We start from the raw sequence: 25,326 nt of genomic DNA, 5'->3' as shown, positions 1-25,326 counted from the left end.
ATACTTTAAACGAGCCCAGTTATGGACAAAACGGGACGCAAACGTAGTAGTAGACATTGTTACTACATTATAACGCCGGTTTTTCCTCGCCCGCTCATTTTCTAGGTTTATTTCTAGAGTATAAGCTCGAAGAAATGTCGCCCACGACGTGACCATTATAATAAAAAATCTGTATGAGCTAGACGTGATAAAAGAGCACCTGTCACTTTATGAAGAGGTCTCCGGTTCTAAGCTGAATCCAGATAAAACGGAGGGTGTCTGGTTCGGGAGGAGGGAGGCCCGGCCAACAGTAAATATAAAAGACAGTGAAACAATGACAGTACTGGGTATCAAGTTCAGCAGCAGTGATAGTTATGGGAAAAACTGGGATGACAAGGAAACAATTATAAAAGAAGAATTAGATAAATGGGAAAATAAATCATGTCGCTATAAAACGAAGATTATAATTATAAAATCATGTATTGTATCAAAACTATTATTCCTCGCAACCATTTTTCCTCCCAAGGACCAGACACTTAAAAAGTTAAATAAATTATTGGTCAACTTTATTTGGGGAACCACCAGGGAGGTGACCAAAAGAAACCTTTTATATAAAAGTAAGCGTTTTGGAGGTCTTGGAGCTGTTGACCTGGGATTAAAACTAAAACCAAATGTACATTGACAAGAATATGAATGGGGCGATACGTTTAAAACATTAACAATTATTATGATATAGAGGACTTGACTAGCAATACCGGTATTACTATAAACTAGGGGGTGATGTGACCAACATGAACAAGGGGGAGGTGCGTGTGTGGTGGGGGAGGGGGCATGTGGCAGTCTGCCTGTCCTCCCTTACGTCCTCAGAACACAGATAAAACGGCATTGCTCAGAGCTCTGGAATCATTCACTTCTGAATCTTCAACTGAACTGAAGCTAGAAAATGAGTGGGCGTGGAAAAGGCGGAAAGGGACTGGGAAAAGGGGGCGCCAAGCGTCATCGCAAGGTTCTCCGTGATAACATCCAGGGAATCACCAAGCCCGCTATCCGCCGTCTGGCTCGCCGTGGCGGTGTGAAGCGTATCTCCGGTCTGATCTACGAGGAGACCCGCGGTGTCCTCAAGGTCTTCCTGGAGAACGTGATCCGTGATGCCGTCACCTACACCGAGCACGCCAAGAGAAAGACCGTGACCGCCATGGATGTTGTCTATGCTCTGAAGAGACAGGGACGCACTCTGTACGGCTTCGGAGGCTAATAATGCTGACTTGATCTACCAACAACCCAAAGGCTCTTTTAAGAGCCACCCACACGTTATGTAACAAGTTTATTCCCAATATACAGCCTCTATATAAATACAATATGATCAGTTAATAATCCATAACATGAATATGCTGTGCTGCTAGAGATACAGTTGTAATTCGACACGCACGACCAGGCAGAGACGTCTTATTTCCAAATTAAACCTCGCTTTGCTTCATAAACCCATTTTAAGCAGCATGGGGCTTGGAGCCTCGCAAACAATCCTTGATCTAAGACGTAACCTGTCTTTACTTGTGGAGTAAGTTGTGATTTAAATATTAACGTGAAACAGTATAGGGCCTATATCACGCTCTGCGATGAACCATAGTACAACTGGGTTTAAACAAGCGCTTGTGACTGCCATTATTAGTCTATAAACATGTAGAGGCGGGAAAACACACTGAGTTCATTATCTTACTTTGAAATACTCAGAATACAGAGTCTACATTACATTGTCCCAACTGAAGTTAACTGGAGTGATGGAACTAAATCAATTCTGCTTTCATTGTCTTGAATTAATAAATAAACGGGCTAGGAATGGAGAAAAATAAAGTAACACACACACACACACACACACACACACACACACACACACACACACACACACACACACACACACACACACACACACACAGAGAGAGAGAGAGAGAGAGACACTGCTGGAAATGGAACCCAAACCCAACCCAGCTCTGCCTGCACGTTACCGTGATGCATGAAAACTGTTTTCACCTGTACATATTTTGTTCTCATTGTATTGTATTGTGTACACTTCTGCTTTGGCAATGTAAACGTATGTTTTCTCATGCCAATAAAGCCCTTTGAATTGAAATTGAATTGAATTGACTGCTGCCAGTGCACCCGGTTCTCTATTTTGTTTTTATTTACACATTATAATACTTAATTAACTTATTAATATTGGGAATAATGTCATTGTCTCAATGAATAGACAGATTGATATAGTCTATAGTCTCTATACCTTTTGTTAGTCAAGAAAGCACTATGGCTTGTTTCCATTTGGGGACCTTTATGGACATTAAAATATACATTTACCCTAAGTACATGTTTAGCCGCTCAAAATATTACAGGGACAATAGAGCGCACGAGCGGGAGAAATAATACAGAAATAAAGACACCGCCCTCTTTGTAGGAGGATCAGCCAATCATCTGCTGGGAGTCACACAACCACATTGGCATTGGCTGTGTATAAATAATGGTGCGACAGCGCTTTCTCATCACATTGGTCACTACAAGCCTCTGACAGAACACAGTCAAAATGCCCAAAGTTTCCAAGCCAGCGCCCAAGAAGGGCTCCAAGAAAGCCGTCAGCAAGACCGCCGCCAAGGGCGGCAAGAAGCGCAGAAAGTCCAGGAAGGAGAGCTACGCCATCTACGTGTACAAGGTCCTGAAGCAGGTCCACCCTGACACCGGCATCTCTTCCAAGGCCATGGGCATCATGAACTCCTTTGTCAACGACATATTTGAGCGCATCGCTGTTGAAGCCTCTCGTCTGGGTCACTACAACAAACGCCGCACCATCTCATCCAGGGAGATCCAGACCGCTGTCCGCCTGCTGCTCCCCGGTGAGCTGGCCAAGCACGCCGTGTCTGAGGGCACCAAGGCTGTCACCAAGTACACCAGCTCCAAGTAGACTGAATCGTCTGCTATTCAAAACAAAACGGTCCTTTTAAGGACCACACATATTTTCAAGAGAGAGTTTATTCGAATACTAGCAAGAGCACTTGATGAAACCTTACCACGGGGCCTTCCTTGCACATTTTTCTTCTTTCCTCCTTACTGTTACATCAGACACTCTAGGAGTGACCTAAAGCTGTCATCCTAGTAAATTAAATAATGAACTACATGATAAAAACACTAATGATAGTGCTTAAACATGTTAAGATCAAACTAGATATGTAACTAACGTGCATTCCACACAGTGGACGATTTGATGGATATGAATAAATGGCCACATATTGTAGAATACAGGGGTTATTTTTAATTCATAATTTTGTGTATCGGGTCCATGTAATGCGTATGAACTGGGACTTTAGAGAAGCTTGTGAAAATGTAGGTTCCTAAATGTCCTTTATGAGATCAATGTGTTGTGAAGTGGATGGTTTTGTTCCTTACTTTACATGAACAAATAGTTATTCCTCCTGTTGTGCACCATATTTGTCAATTCAATCTTTATTTCAGAGCCAGGGAGATCCATATCACGGTTACAATACTACATGTCATGGAGTCATGTTTCATTTTGTCCCTAAAGTAGAAATATATATGCCATACTCCATTGTATTTGAAGTCTGCTGGAAATGACCCACGTAGCCAGCCCTGTAAAGGGGATGTGCACAATCGCTATCGTTGCCTACCGTGTAAGTCCAGATTGCTTTTATGCTGGAATTTACATTAGATACTAGCATGATTTAAATAGATTTTCCCTACATTAGCATTAGAATTGACTCTTTGTTGATACGGTGGGTGGCTCTTAAAAGAGCCTTTGTGGGGTTTGTTTTACTTCTTGGCGGCTTTCTCGGTCTTCTTGGGGAGCAGGACAGCCTGGATGTTGGGCAGCACACCGCCCTGAGCGATGGTCACTCCGCCCAGGAGTTTGTTGAGCTCCTCGTCGTTGCGGACGGCCAGTTGGAGGTGACGGGGGATGATACGAGTCTTCTTGTTGTCACGGGCAGCGTTTCCAGCCAACTCCAGGATCTCAGCGGTCAGGTACTCGAGGACAGCCGCCAGATAGACCGGGGCGCCGGCACCGACTCTCTGGGCATAGTTGCCTTTACGCAGCAGCCTGTGGACACGACCCACGGGGAACTGGAGCCCGGCACGGGATGAGCGGGTCTTAGCCTTCGCCCTGGCCTTTCCGCCTGTCTTACTTTTTTTTTTTTTTTCAATAAGATTCTCCCTGGAATGATTTCTCTTTTCTTTATAATTTCGACCTTACTTTTAAAAAATACAGCTATACCATCGGCCTTATCAAAACCTATAGATATAACACAAGTACCTTTTCTCCACATAGCGGTTACATTAGCAATATCATCTTGAGTTGTCAGCCTTAATTCTTGCGCACATATAATGTCATACGTTGTGCTGTGTAGAATGTTCATCTTCACCTTTCTATTCTCGGAAGACTTAATCCCTCTCAAGTTACAAGTAACTACAGAGAGCGTAGACATGATGGCACAGTGTTAGTGCTAACAACGATTTCATCGCTGCCTGTGCTTTTTATCAACATTGACCAGGGGCGACGTCTGTCGCTTCTGACCGTAAACACTCACATGCTCAGCTCCTTCTCCTCGAGCCCCATCAGCAGCAGCGGGGAGGAGCCCCTCTCCTCCGCCCGAAACAAAGCTGCTGCTTGAGCTGTTGTCGCTCCGCTCCTCGCTTGCTGAGTCGTAATCTGACTCCTCGCCCTTCTCCTCATCACGTTGTTTCTCATCCTCTGCTCCCTTCTCCTCCTCAACGCCAGACGAGTCGGACCAGGGAGGCAGGATGTTTTTCACCGCATTCTCCATCTGTCTGACCGCCTCCTCCGTCTCCTCTGCGGCGGCTGCCTCTGGACAAAAAGGCGGCGGCGACTGCTGCTGCTGTCTCACCATCTGAACGACCGCCCCTCCGGAGCGCGCTGCGGCCGCTCTCATGTTGACTGCTGAGAAGGTACTTCTCCCACGGCCTCTCCCTATGCCTGGCACCAGCTGCTGGTTCCCCTTCGTCTCAGCTGTCGTCCCGGCTTCACCGCGCTCCCCACTCGGAGTCGGTGTTGTAGCGCCGGGTTCCAGCTGAGTGCGACCTCTCCCAGGCACCAGTTTAGAGAGGGAACTCAGGATTGCGATTGGCCTGTAGTTGCCAGGGTCAGGCTCCTTCCTCCCCGTCCCCGCTGTCATCCCAGCTTCACCACGCTCCTCAATCGGAGTTGATGTTGTAGCGCTGGGTTCCAGCTGCGAACGGCTCTGCTGCCCACTGTCAGCCGACTGTGGGGTGCTGACGTCATCCGATGGCGGCACCATAGAGTTATAGTAAGAGGGCGGCACCTGCTGTCTGCTGCTCCTCAGTAGCTCAACGACACGTCTCTGCTGTTCCGCTGCTTGTTCTTTACGCTGTTCTTTAGCCTTGTTGCTGTAAGACTTAGGGCACTGGAAATACGAGTGCCCGAGCTCTCCACACAGGCTGCATACCGCGCTGCTCTGGCAGTCCTTCGCCTTGTGTCCTAAGGTCGCACACTTCCAGCATTTGACCTGTTTGCACTCTCGGACCTGATGCGCCGTGCTGTTACATATGAAGCACCTGGTCTCCTGGCCTGGGTAGAAAATGCGCCCATTGTACGGACCCAGTGAAATGGAGCTGGGCAAGCACATCCGTTTGCCGTTGGTGTCGAGCTTGATCTCCACCTTGTACTTTCGCACTCCATACCATATCCCGAAGGAATCCACCGGCTTGTACGGTTTCTCTAGGAGGTTGCAGTAGCGCTTCAAGTATAGCTCCACGTCGTGGTCTGAGACCCGTCCGGTCCAAAACTTAACCACCACGTTCACCACACTGATGCTAACAGAAGATTCTATGGACCAATACTTCCATTTCTCCTCCTCGACCTCAGAAGCGTACTGTTCAAGAAAGCGACGCAGCGTCGTCTCTTGAAAAAAACACAACTCGAACTCACGCCGGTTCGGCAAGGCGATAAAAGAGTAGCTTGCTCTTAAACAAAAGCTCTTATCACACAAAATCCCGTGTGGGGAGGTCTGCCTCGCCCGTAAACTTTAAGCGAGCCCAGTTATGGACGAACCGGGAGCCAAACGTAGTAGACATTATTACTACATTATTACCGCTTGGTCCTGGCCATTTTCCCTCTTTTGCTTGAATAAAGAAGATTCAGAAGTGAATGACTCCAGAGCCCTAAGCCATGCCTTTTTATCTGTGTTCTGAGGACGTAAGGGAGGACAGGCAGCCTATGTGGGCGTTGCCTCTACGCTAAGCAGTCCACTCAGAGAGTGGGCGGGTCTAAACCAGGCAAGTTGCCATATCCCCCCAAAATACCCCTCCTCCCCCCCCCCCCCTCCCCCCCCCACACACACACACACACACACACACCACCCCCTAATATTTGCTAGACAAGTCCTCCATAATCTATATCATAATTGTTATTTTTATTTATTCTCCCCTATTCATATTCCTTTCAATGTGTACATTTGGTGTTACTGAATACATGGTCCTCTGGCTCATAGCATTTCTTTCTACTCTACGTTTGTATTGTCACATTTAAGCTAAATAAAGGTATAGTGTAATCCATCAATGATGTAGAGGTGGACCAGGGTTACTGTTTATAATAATGTATATGATTTTGTACCATGACGATGGTAGTAGACTTGTCACTAATTATTTGTGAGTGGTAGACCATTAACACACAATGAGACTGGTTATTATTCCAGTGCTCACATATGACCATGGTGCATACAAGTGAGGATACTCTTATAAAATGAAGTGGTTGGCTCTTAAAAGAGCCTTTTGTGGGTATAGAGAGATGGAATAGGTGGTTTACTTCTTTTTGGGGGCTGCCTTCTTTGCGGCCTTGGGTTTGGCAACCTTCTTGGCTGGAGCGTTCTTGGCTGCTGCGGGCTTCTTAGCCACTTTCTTGGGGCTCTTGGCGGCCTTCTTCGGGCTTTTAGCTGCTACTTTCTTGGCGGCGGGCTTCTTGGCTTTCTTGGGCGATTTCTTGGCGGCTGCGGGCTTCTTTGCTGCCGCCTTCTTGGGCTTCTTAGCCGCTGCGGGTTTCTTGGCGGCAGCGGGCTTCTTTGCTTTAACTGCCTTCTTTGCAGCAGGCTTCTTCGCCTTCACCGCCTCCTTGTTCATCTTGAAAGAGCCGGACGCGCCGGTGCCTTTGAGCTGGACCAGGGTGCCTTTAGCGACCAGGCTCTTGACGGCGATCTTAACGCGGGCCTTGTTCTTGTCCACATCGTAGCCGCCGGCAGCTAGAGCTTTCTTGACCGCAGCCAGAGACACACCGCTCCGCTCCTTGGAGGCGGACACGGCCTTGACGACCAGCTCAGCGACACTGGGGCCGGTCTTCTTTGGTCGGGGAGCCGCCTTCTTCTTAGCGGCCTTGGCCGGGGCTGGGGCGGGTGCTGGTGCTACTTCTGCCATAGTTGTCTCGGATAGTAGTTCGTCCTTTTCCTTCTATAAAGTAAGGTCTGTCAGACTGGTGCTGAACGCTCTGAAGGGGCTGGACTTAAACACCACATGAGAACCATATAGAGACAACATACACACAGCTCCTCTTGTCTAGGTGGCTTAATGTGCCACTTGTGTTTTCTCCTCGATTAAAACAAGTTATAACAAACTGCGGTGCATGTTATGAAATGAAACAAAGAGCTGACCAGTTAGCACACATGTGCCTTTTTGTTATCAATGTAACTGCGATGAAAAAAGCAATCTCGTTTTTAAGTGATACGCTCAAAACATCACCCTTGCACAGTCAGAGCACAGTGTTTCCTCTGTCATTTTGCTTCTAAAACATTTTAAACTACGTTAAATTAACAACAATACTAACAATACTCTTAGCAGACATACCTGGCGACGCAATACCATGCACTATACTTGTAAAAAACCCTCGTACTTGGATGATCATGTTTCACTTATCAGTGGGTGTGGCCCAAGTGATTGGTACCAGGCTGCTCACCTGTGGTGAGCCCATATAGGCTCAGGCAGCTCCACAGAGCAAACATTTGCCTCAAGCCACACTATGGGACCCACGGCTAGGAGTTTGATATGATGCATTATAGTAAGTTTGTGTTTCTTTTCAGTTCTTTAGATATCGTTTTCCTTGATGTATTTGTTAAGTTTCTTTGCACTGGTTTATGTATGCCTTTGTTTGTTTATCTGAGTTACTGATTGTTGTTGTTTTCTTCATTTTCTATGCAGTCAAAATCATCACTATCATCTTCAACTTCATTCTCATCTGTCTACAATAAACAGCTTCAAATGCTAAATGGTCTGGTCCTTATGCTCTAATCAGCATACTGGTGTAGGGGTACATAACTGAACTGTGTAGCCAGTGGTCCCATAGTGTAGGCGAGGTAAAGACATTTTAAATGGTCCTTCGAGCAGGGTACCCCGCCACAAGATATGGACCAGACCAGACAAGAGAATGATCAGCCCATCCCCCCACATACGAGCACAAGCGCTGGACACGAGAGTGGTGTCTTGGAACTAGTCCTCCACTCCCCAGAGCCTCTCCTGGACCCTCGGGCCAGGTTTCCCTCGTCACCTGCCCGGAGCCCTTGGGTGCTAACACCTTACCAGCTGGTGTCATCAACTAGCCCTTTTTACGAGCCAACGACACCACCTTGGATACCAGGCCCCCACACCAAGCAAGCGCTGCCACCAGGCCCCCCCATCCAGCAAGCACAGCTACCAGGCCCTCCCAACCAGCAAGCTCTGCCGCCACCTGGCCCCCTTATCCAGCATGTGCTGCCACCCGGCCCCCACACCCAGCAAGTGCCGCCACCTGGCCCCCTTATCCAGCATGCGCTGCCACCCGGCCCCCACACCCAGCAAGTGCCGCCACCCGGCACCCCCAACCAGCATGCGCCGCCACCCGGCCCCCACACCCAGCAAGTGCCGCCACCTGGCCCCCTTATCCAGCATGCGCTGCCACCTGGCCCCTACACCCAGCAAGTGCCGCCACCTGGCCCCCTTATCCAGCATGCGCTGCCACCCGGCCCCCACACCCAGCAAGTGCCGCCACCTGGCCCCCACAACCAGCATGCGCCGCCACCCGGCCCCCACACCCAGCATGTGCCGCCACCCGGCCCCCACACCCAGCAAGCGCCGCCACCTGGCCCCCTTATCCAGCATGCGCCGCCACCCGGCCCCCCCAACCAGCATGCGCCGCCACCCGGCCCCCCCAACCAGCAAGTGCCACCACATGGCCCCCCCACCCAGCATGCGCCACCACCTGGCCCCCCCACCCAGCATGCGCCGCCACCTGGCCCCCTTATCCAGCATGCGCCGCCACCCCGGCCCCCCCAACCAGCATGCGCTGCCACCCGGCCCCTACACCCAGCAAGCGCCGCCACCTGGCCCCCTTATCCAGCATGCGCTGCCACCCGGCCCCCCCATCCAGCAGGCGCTGCCACTCGGCCCCCCCCATCCAGCAAGCGCCGCCACCCAGCCCCCTTATCCAGCATGCGCCGTCACCTGGCCCCCCCACCCAGCAAGCGCCTCCACCTGGCCCCCTTATCCAGCATGCGCTGCCACCCGGCCCCCCCATCCAGCATGCGCTGCCACCCGGCCCCCACACCCAGCAAGCGCCGCCACACGCCCCCTCCCCTCAGCAGCCTTGGCCCCCGACCTCTTATCAGCTGCAGCCCATAGCCTTCCATCAGCTGCAGCCCACAGCTTCCTATCAGTCGCAGCAGTGCCCCCCAGCCCAGTTTCAGTCGCAGCAGTGGCCCCCAGCCTCCTCTCCGTTGCAGCAGTGGCCCCCAGCCTCATCTCCGTTGCAGCAGTGGCCCCCAACCTCCTTTCAACCATGGCCCTCAGCCCCCTATCAGCCGCAGACCTCAGCCCCCTCTCAGCAACAGCAGCAGTGGCCCCTAGTACCCCCTCAACCATGCCTCCCAGTTTCTCAACAGCAGCAGTGGCCCACAGCACCCTCCCAGCCATGGCCCTCAGTCTCCCAGCAGTGGCCCCCAGCCGTCTCTCAACCAAAGCCTCCAGCCCCCTCTCAGCCACAGCTGTGGTCCCCTGCACCATTACAGCAGTTTCCAGTAACCACTCTTTATCAGGTACCTTCAATGCCCTTCCCACCACAGCAGTGGACTCATCCAGTATCTCTCCCCACCCTAATGTACGTTCCACAAATGTACCCAGGCCAACCATTCGGGCATACACCCTCTAGGGTTGAGGGACCTACATTTCCCAACCTAGATAAAGAAGATCCTCATGAGTACACAATGCTTAAAATGGCCCTTTCAAACCTACTTTCCCCTTGGGAAACTGAAACATACAGATACCATATCTTGCTAGATCACCTAAAATTACCATCAGCACGCCATATAGCACTGGCCTATGCTCATGACCCCAAGCCCTATACCAAGGCCCTAGCTGCTCTAGATCAACAGTACGGGCAGCCCCACCACCTGGCCTTAAGAGATATTACAGCGATAACAAGCCTCCCAAAGGTTCAACCTGGGGACCCTAAAGCATTCCATGCCTTTGCAGTTAGGGTTCAGTCCTTGGTAGGAATGCTGCAAGCCATGGGTCAGAGTGAGGGTGCGGCCGAGCTTGCATGTTCGTCCCATGTGCAGCATCTTCTGAGCAAGCTGCCAGTGGATTTCGTGGCAAACTTCATTCGCCACACACGCTCAACTCGGCCAGGAACTCACTACACCCTAGTGGACTTTGCTGCGTGGCTCCAACGTGAGGCTGAATGCCAGTCAGTAGCTCTTCAAGTTCAGAACCTGACAACTGACGCTCCTACACCAGCCATGAGGTCAGTGCCGAAGCCCCCGTCAGTGCCGAAGTCCCCCCCGTTTACAGCTACCATACTGCACAGCACCAGCCCCGATCCCCCTTCATCCCCTACCAGTAAACAAAATGGATTTAGAGCATGCCAGTACTGCAATTCCCCTGACCACCCTTTCATGCACTGTAAAGAGTTTAAGGAGCTGAAGACAGGAGATGCAACTGGATGGATAAAGCAAGAACGGAGGTGCTGGAGGTGCGCAGGACCTCACATGGCCGTGAACTGTAACCTGAGAACGCCATGCCCCCAGTGTAAAGGTAAACACCTAGGTATTCTACACCACGTTAATAATGGGGGCACAGAATCCAAGGTCCTGTACGTAAACCCTCAGCCTAGTTCCCCCAAAGTCCTCTTAAAGGTCGTCAAGGTGATATTACGTAACAAACATCATACTCTAGATACTTATGCTATTCTTGACGATGGTTCTCAGCGTACAATGCTCCTACCAGCAGCATGCAAGCAATTAAGGCTTGAAGGAGACCCTGAACGGCTGGTTGTACGCACCATCAGACAACAAACCGAGGCACAAGATGGTAATTCGGTTAGTTTTGAGATCTCACCCTCCTCTAATCCCCAGAAAACATTCTCAATTACGAACGCATTCACGTCAGCTAAGTTGTCACTGATGGAGCAGAGCTATCCAGTGGATAAACTTAAAACACGCCATCGACACCTACAGGGCCTACCCCTCCAGTCATTTTCCAAAGTACAGCCCCTTCTCCTTATAGGAGCAGATAACACTCACCTCATAACCCCAACCAAGAGAGTCAGGCAAGGGCCAACAGGGACACCCATAGCCCTCCATACCCAGCTAGGCTGGACACTCCAAGGGCCAACCTCCTTCCAGGAGCATCCAAATGCTGCCCAAGCTCTCTTTACCTCAACCGTTCCCCCCTATGCAGAACTCAGCCGCCATGTTGAAAAATGGCAGTCGGACGGTCTCCACTTTAAGAACGAGAAACGAATTGCAAGATCCAAACAGGACAAAGGGGACATGGGGGACACGAAGTGGCTGGAAGCTAAAACCCTCAAAGTGGAAGTTGATGGGTTTAAACGCTATGCCCGTGTTCCTAACGCTTCGAAGCTGCAACCTACCCAAGACGCTGTTATGCCCCTCTTGCGCCAGACTGAGCGCTGCCCGGCCCAAAAACCCGAATTGGCCCAACCCTACTGCCAAGACATGGATGGGGTGCCACAGAGTAACGTACTGCCTGACCTCCCCGACCTGAGAAAATTCAGTTCAAAGCTTGTAGAGGCCACCTACCAACACCTTCAGGACCCTGCTAAACATGGAAGTGTGGGGGAAGGAGATCCAGCTGACCCTGTGACCCCAAACCTCCTCCTCATGGGGCGACAGGATGCTTCTCTCCCTCAGGTGGCATACAACAGACTTTAGCTAATCCTGAGCCTGCTTACAAAGATAATGACCCTTGAACTGTGATTATTTTGTTTCGTTATTAATTATCAAATTAGACCAAGTCTATATTTGATGGGGCGACTGTAAAAAACCCTCGTACTTGGATGATCATGTTTCACTTATCAGTGGGTGTGGCCCAAGTGATTGGTACCAGGCTGCTCACCTGTGGTGAGCCCATATAGGCTCAGGCAGCTCCACAGAGCAAACATTTGCCTCAAGCCACACTATGGGACCCACGGCTAGGAGTTTGATATGATGCATTATAGTAAGTTTGTGTTTCTTTTCAGTTCTTTAGATATCGTTTTCCTTGATGTATTTGTTAAGTTTCTTTGCACTGGTTTATGTATGCCTTTGTTTGTTTATCTGAGTTACTGATTGTTGTTGTTTTCTTCATTTTCTATGCAGTCAAAATCATCACTATCATCTTCAACTTCATTCTCATCTGTCTACAATAAACAGCTTCAAATGCTAAATGGTCTGGTCCTTATGCTCTAATCAGCATACTGGTGTAGGGGTACATAACTGAACTGTGTAGCCAGTGGTCCCATAGTGTAGGCGAGGTAAAGACATTTTACAATACTTTGGTTTTGACATCCGTTTTGCTATAAACAGAATGTTTTTGCCTGTTGCTATTCTATTGTTATTGCTATTATCTTCTGTGTTAATGTTTTATTTAATTTTGTTTTTCTGTATTGTAATTATTGCTGTTTTTTATATATATATTTTGTTGTGTGAAGCACTCAGGGCATTTTTGTATGAAGGGTGCTATACAAATAAAGTTTCATTCATTCATTCATTCATTCATAGGTAGACCTATGGAAATGTTTTGTTGTCTTTATTGGGTGAACATACTCATGAACTCCATTGCTTTTTGGAACATACATTTCACACTGGGAGGCGGTATAAGTGGGCTCCAACTTTGACCAAATATGGACATTCTATGACGGCACACTAAATGACATCATATTACTGACATCATAGACTGGCCTCCTATATAAACGGTCTCGTGTTCAATAAGTCTGTCTTACAGAGCAAGGTGGTGGAAGTATAATTTAAACCACTGTTGTTGCTGATGCTCTGTCCAATGTTGCACTGCACAGTGAAGCTGCGAGCACCCCCAAATATCGCCTATGATGTTGCTGTATCGGTGGGACACAAAGTGTACGCATTTTTTGGAGGTCACAAATCGATGCCTAGCAGACCAAGAAGAGAAGATCAGATCAAAGTGTACATCTTCAACACAGTGTCTCTGAGATGGAGGACGTTGCCCTCAGTGACGACTACAACAGGAGAACGACCCCCTGAGGTTCCCTGTATTCGCCGTCGTCACACAGCTGTACTCATTGAAGATATTGCATACATCTGGGGAGGAATGATGGAAGGATTGGTACATTGGGGTACGAGTTATTATAAGGAATTGATTATTGATTATAACGACAACACTCTTTATGCATTTGATGTTGACGCCCTCAAATGGATCATGACTAGGGTTTCTGGGACCATTCCAGAGCTGAGAGATATGCACTCTGCCTGTGTCTTGGGGAAAGTCATGTATATCCATGGAGGAACGACCATCCATATCACTAATGACACCTACAAGCTGGACACCACCACGATGGTCTGGTCCTTCATTAACACCAGAGGCACTCCACCTCCTGCTACAATAGGTCACTCTGCCACCATCATCGGGACAAAGATGTTTGTATCTTATGGCTGGGATTGCAAGGAAGACAGAGGCATCAACATCAGAGTGTTTGACACGGAGACCGACAGCTGGATGGACACGCCTCTTGCACAGTTTCCTGCAGAACTACGCTGTGGTCATTCAGCCTTTGCCTACAATGGAGAGCTATACATAATTGGTGGTTGGAACTGCAACGATATGTGGAAATTCAGTTCAGAGACCTTCTCCTGGAAGAACGTTAAGCCCAAAGTGAATGACTCGTTTTGGAGGGCAGAGGGTTGCTGTTGCATGGTGGGAAGTCGTGTCTTCATCTTTGGAGGATATTATTTGGAGGATATTAAAGGCTCATCGCCACCCAACGATGGCCTGTACATCCTAGACTTGAGTCCTAGTCTTGAGACGCTATGCAAGCTAGCAGTTATTCAGTACGATCTGGAGCAGTCAGAACTCCCACACGACATCAGGTGGAAACTGGCAACCATGACTTATGGACAGGCCCGTCGCGAGCCTAATCAGCGCTCTATGAGAGCTCTCTCGAATGTGCTCCTCTCCAAAATGCACAATTTCTTTTCGTGCGCGGTATCGCACACAAAAATGTTTTTGCGTTGTTCTTCCATACGTTGGCTACAGTGGAAATTAATAAAATGTATTCATAAAATAAATCATGCCTGTTGCTAAGGATTGAGCCAGAGGAGGAAGGTTTTTATTTTATTAGAATTAGTTTTTATTTTTATTAGTTTTGAGGTTTTGTTTTCAATTACAGTTTAGTTTTAATTCGTTTTTAAAGTGAGGTTGCTAGTTTCGTTTAGTTTTTATTTTTTGAAATGCTTAGTTTTAGTTTCGTTTTTATTAGTTTTAGTGTTAGTTTTAGTCGCGGCACGCCAGGGTGCCCCGTCACCCACTTTGAAAACCCCTGGTATACACACACACACACACACACAGAGAGAGAGCTGCAGCCTACTACCGCCACCAGGACAATTACATTACATGGGTTCATATCTAAACCTAAATAGGAAGGATTGTAAAATGAGAATGAAAGACCACTCCGTTAATGAGATACAGCATAGTAGATAGAGATACAGAACACCCTGAAATGATGCCAAGGATACCAAGTTCAACCAATCTTAAGACAGTAAAGTGGAATTGGAAGTGATGAGACAAATACATGCTGTTCTACATTTACCCACTAGGTGGGAGCATTTCATAATGTAGCACTGGGTGCTCACTGCCCAGCCATGGCAGTCCTGTTGATAAATGACCTGCAGGCAGTTGTGTGTGGGAGGGTTCAGGTTAGTAAAACAGGACCCGTGCAGGACTCTGTGGGAGAGGATTGAAGGGCCGCCGGGAGAGTGGATTCTATCCATTATAACTCATTTGTGAGCGATGGAATGTACAGAACCGTAATAGTGATGAAGAGAAGTGGTTCACATACATAATTTTACCAACACTACTGGACAGGCAGCAGCTAAAAGGTGTAATCAGGACAGTATCAGAAAGTGAACCACTTAAGTCCTAATAGGCCTATTTTGTTTTACTATGGCCTATTCACGAGACGTGACGTGATGTGATGAGTTCAGTTGTGAGCTTGTAATTATGGTAGATCAGTTTTCTTTTGTTGGAAAGGGTTCCCCCAGCAAAAGTAGTTTATATAGCATCACAATCATTTTAACAATTGTTTTCCATTTGTATGTTGGCTATTAAAACATAGCAGATGTTGTTTACATTATGTATTTTGAAATACTTTTTTTTTTTTTTTTTGTCAAATCACAGTAGTTGTTTTCACATATGTTAAGGGTCTTGGAATATATACTGTAGGCTATACATTTTTTTGTTTCCACCAGCCACTGATTTCTTTTAACTATTATTTTGTATTTTTAAATACTGTAATTATTGTTTTCAATATATTTAAATATCTTTGCACTTCTAGAATAATTCACAGTTTGTTTTGTCTGCTTTGGGATCATCTACTTAACATAGGCAGAGGGAGGGTGATCACTGGAACACTTGCATAAGTTTGAGAGAGAGGATTTTTCTTTAAAAACATTATTAAAAGGTATAGTCAGTTAAATTAAGTCCCCTCACACATCTATACAAATTACACCCAGCACATAATTAATCATGAATTTAAACTCCTAACCCTGACTGGGGAGGAAATCTGGGTCTTATGACATTTGAGTCTTATGATCAACACTACATCCTGATGTGAAAGAAAATATTCACAGAAAATGAAAGGTTATGTACAGCCTATTGACCACCACACCACACACACACACACACACACACACACACACACACACACACACACACACACACACACACACACACACACACACACACACACACACACACACACACACACACACACACACACACTTGAAGTGTTAGTTCAGCAATTTTTGACACAAAGCTGTGTGAAATACTTGCCATTAACATAGTGGTTACAAATGTATTAATTGATTACCAGAGTCCCGTGGTCAGCGTTCTGGTCAGTTTCTAATGAATATTAAGTAGTTCCAATGGGGTGGGGGCCATTTGGCGTGGCCCAATCATTGAAAATAGATTAATCCACAAAACTAGCGTAATTTGTATTGTTGGCCTATTTCTACCATATAGAGCGAGGTTTCGTTCTGATCAACTGACTGCAAAGCACCTTGTTTTGGGAAAATATGTTGCAGCGGCGTAGTGATACTGGACACAAAAAATAGTACCATGTGACAGAGGGGTCAAAGTTGAACGAAAGTTGGTCTATTTGGTAGAAATAGGTCAACAATACAAATAACGCTATAGTTTTGTGGATTCATCTATTTTTAATGATTGGGCCATGAGCCCCTGCCAAATCACCGGAACTACTTTATATTCATCTAAAACTGACCAGAACTCTGACCACGGGACTCTGGTAATGAATTAATACATTTGTAACCACTATTTTAATGGCAAGTATTTCACACAGCAATGTAAAAAATAGCTGAACTAACACTTTAATATGGAAAGTTATACTTAATATGAAAGCTATCACCATAGTTACATGCAACAATGACCCCCCATGAGAGAGAACGAGGGATATAGAAAGCGAGAAGAATAGAGAGGACATGTTATCATTGCGAACGTCGGTCACAGTTAACTATGGAAACCGGCACATCTTGTCCACATATCTTGGCCTGATACTGTGGTTACCCTGACACATCACTGTGACATCACAGGTGACATCACAGTCAGCTACTCAGAGCAGGGATCTCCATATATGGGCATAAACAGGTGACATCACAGTGGTGTGGCTGGTTCAGACAAGGATCTCCATGTATGGGCATAAATGTATTGTATGTTGTGATGTCATGGTCAGCGGCTGCCCCTTCTCAGGGACCTGGTGAGCCAGGCGAGCCAGGAGATTTTCCACCCGGAGCCCCAGCACCTAGACCTGTGGGTCTGGCGCCTGAAGGGGAGAGGCTGAGGGCAGCTGGTCTGGCCCCTGCGGTCATAGACACGATGCAGAGGGCCAGGGCTCCTGGTACACTTGAGGTGTACAGGGGTAAATGGGAGGCCTTCGTCTCGTGGTGCAGGTCTAATCGCCCTTTGGTGGTTCCGGCCTGTGCTTCGATGAATGATCTTCTGGATTTCTTGCAATCTTGCGTGGTCCAGAAGTTGGCAGTCTCTACTATTAGAGGCTATGTGGCAGCTATTGATATCTGTCACAACGGTTTCGAGGGTTCTAAGCCTTCTAAGAACTGATGCGTAATTCTGTATCCTAATAGTCCAGTTAAGACACGTTACACAGGAGCACCTTTCAGCTATTAAAACTCAGCATTGTTTAATGATTACACAGGGTAGATTCCCCACATGAATATATAAACATATGAACAGCAAATGCATAAAAGTAACACAGAATACAAGCCTCTATTTTGCGATGTTTTAAGTCGCTCCACGACAGGCAGGAATCAGTGTCCAGCCAAAAACAAGCTTGGCTGCACACCGGAGAGAGTCTCTGAAAGAATCCTTATCTACAAGTCCATATATCAACTCTGCCTGCAGCGGCCCTCCTTTCTCTGATTGGCCGGCAGCGCTCAGGGAGCACTCTAAAGAAAGATGGTTGTTTTAGGCTTAAAGGAATAGTTCACACATTTTCACATTAATCCCTCCTTGATCACTCTTAATAGTGATCACTCAGTTTTAAAATGTTGAACACAGTTTCTAATTATTTCATGTAACATGCTGAGTTTTAAACAACAATAAAGCAAGGTCCATTATTTATGAGCTAGGTGAGCAGAGGAAACCTTTTTAGGCGAAACTCTTACACTAGGGTTTTTTTTTTTTTTTTTTTCTTTTTCCCCTACCATTCGGACACTGCTCACATTCACTTGGACCATTATTGACATTCATGGAAATTCATACAACAAGCTTTACAGAAAACAATTGCATAAAAAATGTTTATATTGAGTTGCATACAAATGTGTAACATTGAGTATACAGTATATATTTCTTTATGCATCTTCTGAGAGACAGGTCTTTTGCTGCGTCCCAGGAATTGATTCCGTTCTCCGATACTCCAAATTTCACCCACTGCCAATTAATATTTCACATGGCAATGAGATGAAAGGATTAAAGGGAGGTTCCCCTTCCAGGACACAGCTTGACCTGCCCCTCCTATTTGTATCCTTCACCCTCCACCGGACTGATGGAGTGGTGTGGGTGTAATCTTAGGTCAAGTTGTGGGTCAAGGGGGGTGCTCTAAAAGGCCCTCTGTGTATGGTTACTCATTTTCTCACATTCTATGTGCCAAGGGAGTATTGGGCTTACTGTGCCAAAAATGTCTAAGGAGACAAAGATATCACTGGGAAAATATCTCTGTTTGTTTTTTGACATACATCTATCCCATCATAATGTTGCACCTATTTTTTATACATAATTGTGTTATGCCCCTCCTAGATCAAAATAAACATGTGTAGGAGTGTAGGTGTCATTACTATGCTAAGGGTGACTAAATGTCATGTGATGAGTGAGGGGTGACACCATGTTAAAACTAAGGCAGTAGACTGTGCACTTGAACTGTGAATATTTAATTCCTAAAAGCCTGTGAAATAGGGACACAGCTGTCTCTACTATCTACTGAGAATAGGGAGTAGAGATTTACAGGAAAGCAGAAAGTTAACCCCCCCTTTTATGACTCACATAAAAGCGAATAACAAAACGTGTTATTCTTTACCCCAATTAAAATCTTATAGCTGAGGAATATAGTATATTTATACCTCCCTCCTTGACATGCCAGTCATGGCATGGCACATGTATAAACGTAGTACTTCGTTTAAATAATAGGGCACATAATTTTGTTACTCTTAGCATCGACTAACTAACAACGGGGAAACACAGCAGCATATAACACTAAAGGACAGGGAGACACCGCACCATGGGTAAAATTACTGACAGGGTCACGACTGCACCCATCAATAACAACATTATCAATTATTGTCCCCAATGTGAAAATAGTACAAATCCAAGTTTACTATAGGCAACCGTCACAATGTTATTTTCACATACCAGGATTTAGCTGTAAGCGGAGTTCTTCTTCTTGGAGATGTATTCTCTGAGAGACCTACTGTAGCCTACACCCACACAACCACGGCGTATATTCCTTATCAAATTGCACTGAAGTTCTTGAGTCCTTATAATCACGGCCTAAGCCATCGTTACGCCTCAAGCAGTTGTTGGGACATTTTTTTGGCTCCCAGAAAGAAGGCAATATGGCACAGTGACCATGGCCAGACAACAGCAAACCTCACCAGCTTTTTTCCTGCACAACCAAAATAAAGGCTGCATCAAACAGCATTATAAATTGAATAATAGTTGGCTGCCAAGTGACACTACAATTTGTACTGTTACACTTATAGGACAAAATAATAACAATAACAATTTAAAATAATCCAACATGGTGTGCGCCCACGTAATCCTTCAGATCTGCCAACAAATAAATGACTACAACTAGAATTATCCCAGAGGTAGGCAACTTTCATTACAGTTCCGGAATTGTTTTCTGCAAAATAATTATCATAACCTACAGGAAATAGGTGTTTTCACATGCCCTTATTGGCAGCAACAATACAAGTATAAAAGACACCCAATTTCACTAGACCCATTGTAGTGGCATGAACATCATAGCAGTAAAGACCAGTGTTGCCAGGTTTTGCCAGAGAAATAAGCAACAAGGTGAACAAAACTAACACTCGAAAGTGATTGTATACATATAACGGGAAAAATCTCGGAGGTGTCAATAGAGGCAATTGGAAATAATAGTTAAAAGAACACTATAACGTACCACTGTTTTAACCGGCTACACTATACAAATCAGCGTATGAAACACAAAAAAAAAAAAAAAAAAACACTTACTTAAAACAACTTATGTTACAATATGTATAACAAATACTCATGAGACGCAAAAGGTTCTCAAACTAAACAGGATACATAGATGCATGAACTCTGGACGAAACACCATTTGGCCAGCAGGAAGAGAGTGCCCCATTTCTCACCTTTCTTACTTACAGAACAGCGTATACCAAACTACCGCACTTAAAACATAGCAGATCATATAAATGCACTAATTCACAACGTTGCCCATCAGGAACAGTATATTGACCCTCCTTGACAAAGAAATTAAAATAAAACAATAAAAAGTAACAAAGCCCTCTCTAACTGTGGGTCATGATATTTCAGTTATATATAAAATAAATGTCGCCATTCAAACACCTAATTTTTCATCAATATTGTTCATGTAACCTGATGTGGTTCGGCTTATCCATTATAATTACAAAATCGGATCACTTCCTCATTTACTCAAAGAGGAGTCAGACTCCCAGAGGACTGGAGATGAGATTTATGGCTCTTTGAAGTGAGCCGGATCTCTGGGATTCGGTCCTTTCAAAGAGCCGTCCAAAAGACATTTACCTCTACATTGCAATAAAAGAATGTTTGTATTCTTTCCACAACTACTCATTAGAAAAAAAAGTGGCCCCCTATGCTGCAAACCAGATCCCATCACTCATATTTCAAAGAGCCTTTCTAAAGACCCAAAGGAGGACCCGATGAAATTTACCGGGGGCATAGAATGTCAATAAAAACCCTGACCTCTGGCTGGGGACTGGGGAGGGAGTCAGGGAGATGGGTGGGTTATTGCTCTGAGTCTAATGATCATTATAACACTGTCCCGACATCAAAACATGAAAGATTTTTTACTATGGGGTGTCATTAAAACTTTGTTGACAAACAACAAAAAAGAAAAAAATACTACTAATAATAAACTTAAAACTATAAAAGAAATATGGTGTCATTGTCATTAGCAGTGCTATGCATATACTGTACACTGATCAACATAGGGAGAGAGGAGCTCTTGAGGCTGATTGAAGTACTCAAGTATACAATATAGAAGTAATCAATTTCCTCTTCATTTGTCATAATACAAGTTGGGAGATAGATAAACATGATTGGGGAAAAAACAAAAGAAAAGAAAATCAACACCCCACGGATAAGTGACCACTCGAGTTAAATAGCTTCTACAAAATGATTGGGCTCATAAAAACACGAACAAAATAAAATACAACAACATTTGCCAAACAAAAACAAAACAGACATGTGTATAGCTTACACATTTCAAACACACATGAAATCTTTCTATAAGCCCCTTGGCTTCTACATGTCTTCTGCACCACAGTATAGGTATATAGCCTACAATACAGTACAGTCACTGCTGTGCCCATTATTTGTCTTCACGGCAGTTGTACAAGCGCGTCTCCCCTATTCTAACTTATCTGCCTGTACACTGTGGAATGCAGGGCGGGGGAACACAAAAGGGAAGGAAAATCAAAAATAAAAAGGTGAGTGTCCTCAACAATACAGCTATGATTGTTTTGACCTGAGGCTAATAAATCCAATATTCATTGGTCAGTGGGCCGTTGGTGAGGCAGTCACTAATGCCATAGGCTACTTTTGAGATTCTTGTCAGGCAGACAGACAGCTGTCACTCTGGGCTCTTACAAGTTAAATAGACTACAGCTCTGTTAGGAGTATAGGCCTACATGTTGTTTAATCAAATGAGTTCAAACCACAGGACGCTCATTGGCTTGATTGCATTGGGGCCCCTTTGTACTCAAGTCATAAAATTTAAATAAAATAAACAAAGAAAATCTATTATTAACAAGGCCACACGTAGTAATATTGTGCTCAAAGTTTCCATGGCATTTCTACAAGCATATTCTAAACCTTCAGCCTTCCAGTTAGCTGGAATTCAGGGAGTACACACTTACAAATGCATGTGTGGGGGAAATAAAAGGGAGGGACGGGTCCCACAAACCAAGCACTGTGGGAAGACCATGACTGACCTTGACTGAGTTCTGCACCTATGCACAGATTCTGAGGAACTGTAGGTCTACTATTCTAATTGTTTTAATGCTTATTACTCTTACTCGTGTACATTTCCAAGACAAAATATTTTACTGGAGTCAATTTCTAAGAAGGCTGAACAGTACATTCTGGTTAGCTGTTGTTTCTAAAATGCAACAAGGCTTCTCAATCTAGTTCCAACTACCAGTATATATGTTTTTTATATCAGACACGGCTACTGCATGGCAGTCTTGTATGGGCGTGTAGTTACTGTATTCCTCCATAACTGCTATGTTTTATATGTGTTTCTACAAGCTCTGTATAATGTAGCGGTTCTACAAACAACCAGATGGGTTTAGAAAATTACTTCCCTGAGAAAGGAAACAAATAAAAGAAAAGAATATAATAATGATTACAGGGTCACATAAATCACTTATGTGAAAACTAAGAAAAGTACTTCCTATACTTCTAATTGTCCTGATAAACATTTTTGAACCAGTATACACAGAATTTGGGTAATCATTAATTCATAAGAGCACATTCGTGCACTTAATTCCTCTATATTGTTTCAACATAACTATTAAATTACTTGTGGAGAGGTTTTTTTTTTTTTTTTTTTTTTATCACATATCCCAAATACATTAATTTTGCTTCTGAATGATTTCATAAATTAAGGCAGTGATGAATGTTGGGGCCTGCAGTCCCCAACACTATAGCACCCTCCATTCAATCCATTAAGTATAACAGTATCGTTATGCTGTTTGAATTTCACTCATTCATGCATTAACACTACACATACAAGGTTTTGTTAGTGACAGGAGGAATGCAGAGGAATTTCCCCTGCTCTCCTTCTCACACACATGCACTCACTCCCACACAAACATCACTCATGAGTCTCTCTCTCTCTCTCTCTCTCTCTCTCTCTCTCTCTCTCTCTCTCTCTCTCTCTCTCTCTCTCTCTCTCTCTCTTGGACACACTCAAACACGAACACACACTCTGTAGGCCTACACACACAAACATTCAACACTTAACAAGACTTTTACATGACAGACACATGTATTGTGTGTTCACCAATCTTCGAGATTCACATGTGAATTTCAGTTCAGATACCCAAAGAACCATTCTCAACCATTTTCAAAACGCAACGACACAACGGATCTGGTGGCATTTGACCTTGTTCTGGACAGCTGCATTCACACTGGTGTGGATCCCAGATTAAAACACCCTCTTACTGCCTGTCTCTTTCTATATAAAAAAAAAAAAAAAAAAAAATAGTGACATTCCGTCACAAAGTCATGTTATCAGAGTATCTGTTTTTCAAAAAGTATGTTTGTTTCACCATTGGGGTGGTGACGTAGAAATCCTACATAATTTATGGCCTCATGACTAGAACGCAGCGGAATTGAAGACTCACAAAAAGTCTGTTCACTTTGCTTCAGATGCAATATAAAATGACACAAAAAATCTTATGTACAGCGCTATAACATTCACACATCAGCAAAGCAAAAAGATAGATTTCCCTTTCCCCCCTCTCAGTCCATTATTAATTTACTAAAACTCTCCTTTTCTCCTGCGCTCATTAAATGCCAATGACCTTATCTCTTACCACAGCAATAAAACAAAGAGGCCTCTATGCCCTCCTTGCCTGTCCTCCCCAGCAGCTGTGTCTCAGGGCCAGGCACCTATGGTACAGTCTACTAAAACAAAAACAAAAAAGAATAAGAATCACACCCAATGTGAAGCGAGCGGTGTTAATGCTTGCATAACATCTTCAGACTTGGATTTAAGTCTAGGATGTACAGACTACAGGAAAAAAGCTACAGACATACGCACAGCCTCTTATAAAAGCGGTTTGCACCGCTCAAAAATACCAAAATCACTTCATAACGGTTACAAACTTTACATGATGGTCTTGCCTTCAGTTTGCCCTTATGCTCACTGCCCAAAAAAGGTTGACCTTACTCAGCAGTACATAGACATAGTTATAGTTAGTCATGTTTATGACAAACAACATGGTCGTATAAGGAAGACTCTCAAGACTGGACATCAATCCAACAGAACCACCCATTATGCCTAATGGCTGCTGTTGTACCAGACATATGACTATGGGTGGCTGTGATTTGGCTCAGACTGGAATGGTGGGGGATCACTGACTTGGCCTTGAGGTTGGCTGTGTTGGTTACCTCGACCCCCTCTATGTGTTCCTCCTCTAGCCCTATGATTCTCATGGGTCTGGGGTGGAGCAGCGTGTCGACAATGACGTGCGAGGTGACCAAACTCCTGACAATTCCAGCATTGATACATGCCTCTTCCTTTCCCCCTTGAACTGCGAGCATGTCTTCTGAACCCAGAGTTCTGCTGTGGGTAAGTATTCTGATAGTACATGGAGGGAGGTGGGTCCTTGAAGGGCAGTTTGTGCTCCGCCATAACATGGCTCAACATTGCTGGTAGCTCATGCAAACTGGACTGTGAGCTAATGACAGATTTACTTCTTGGCATGCTTGGAATGTGCACACCGGAGCTGGACTTTTGGGCTAGCGCCTCCAGTATGTCAGCATGCTGCGGTGATCTCATAGGGATTATCAAGTCCCCAATTGTGTTCACTGCAGTGCCAGTGGCAAAGCGAAGAAGATTTTGATTCACTTCCTGCAGCATGCTACTGGCTCGCTGCAAGATTTCTTGCTGTTCTAGAATGTGTTTGAACAGCTCAGGGATGGTTAACCCAACCTTAACGTGCGTGGAACTCACACCGTCACTGCCTATGTCCACCTCATTGTTTGTCACTTCGACAGGATTTGTAACAACAACGCCCTCACACTGTAAGTTAGATTGTGCATCATCGAAAGTAGCCATGGGTGTGGGAGGGGAAGCAGAAGCATAAGGCGGGGGAGGCGGACCCAGCTCGGACAGAGCCTGATAAAGCGCTTCACATGCCAGCTGTGCCTTAGATTTTTTCTCAGGAGAAGTCAATAACAGTCTTTGATAGAAAAGATTGGAGACTTGATGGCGCTTCTCAGCGTTTTTCTCTGTACTGCTAGAAAATACAGTTTTCTTCTTTT

At 45.4% G+C, this 25,326-nt stretch overlaps 3 protein-coding genes across 3 annotated transcripts in view; 2 read left to right on the top strand and 1 right to left on the bottom strand.

Annotated features, from left to right (window-relative positions):
* LOC308284758 (histone H1-like) overlaps nucleotides 1-7,419 on the bottom strand; it is a gene marked incomplete at both ends in the record, with an annotated part of 38,033 nt that extends 30,614 nt beyond the window's left edge. The window contains one exon of the mRNA XM_080725488.1: nucleotides 6,907-7,419. Within this exon, the coding sequence (XP_080581614.1) occupies nucleotides 6,907-7,419 (513 nt within the window). The remainder of the gene's footprint in view (nucleotides 1-6,906) is intronic.
* Nucleotides 923-1,234, top strand: LOC308284764 (histone H4; the record flags this gene model as incomplete). Its single annotated transcript, XM_080725494.1, has 1 exon — nucleotides 923-1,234. One exon carries the CDS (start codon nucleotides 923-925, stop codon nucleotides 1,232-1,234), a length of 312 nt encoding a protein of 103 aa, XP_080581620.1.
* On the top strand, nucleotides 2,552-2,926 carry LOC308284762 (histone H2B-like; the record flags this gene model as incomplete). Its single annotated transcript, XM_080725492.1, has 1 exon — nucleotides 2,552-2,926. The coding sequence occupies one exon, from the start codon at nucleotides 2,552-2,554 to the stop codon at nucleotides 2,924-2,926; it is 375 nt and encodes a 124-aa protein (XP_080581618.1).
* Nucleotides 7,420-25,326: the final 17,907 nt, after the last annotated feature.

This window comes from Nannobrachium achirus (assembly GCF_963921795.1).
Source record: "Nannobrachium achirus genome assembly, chromosome: 5".
NCBI lineage: Eukaryota > Metazoa > Chordata > Actinopteri > Myctophiformes > Myctophidae > Nannobrachium > Nannobrachium achirus.
This window is presented reverse-complemented; position numbering and strand designations above follow the sequence as displayed.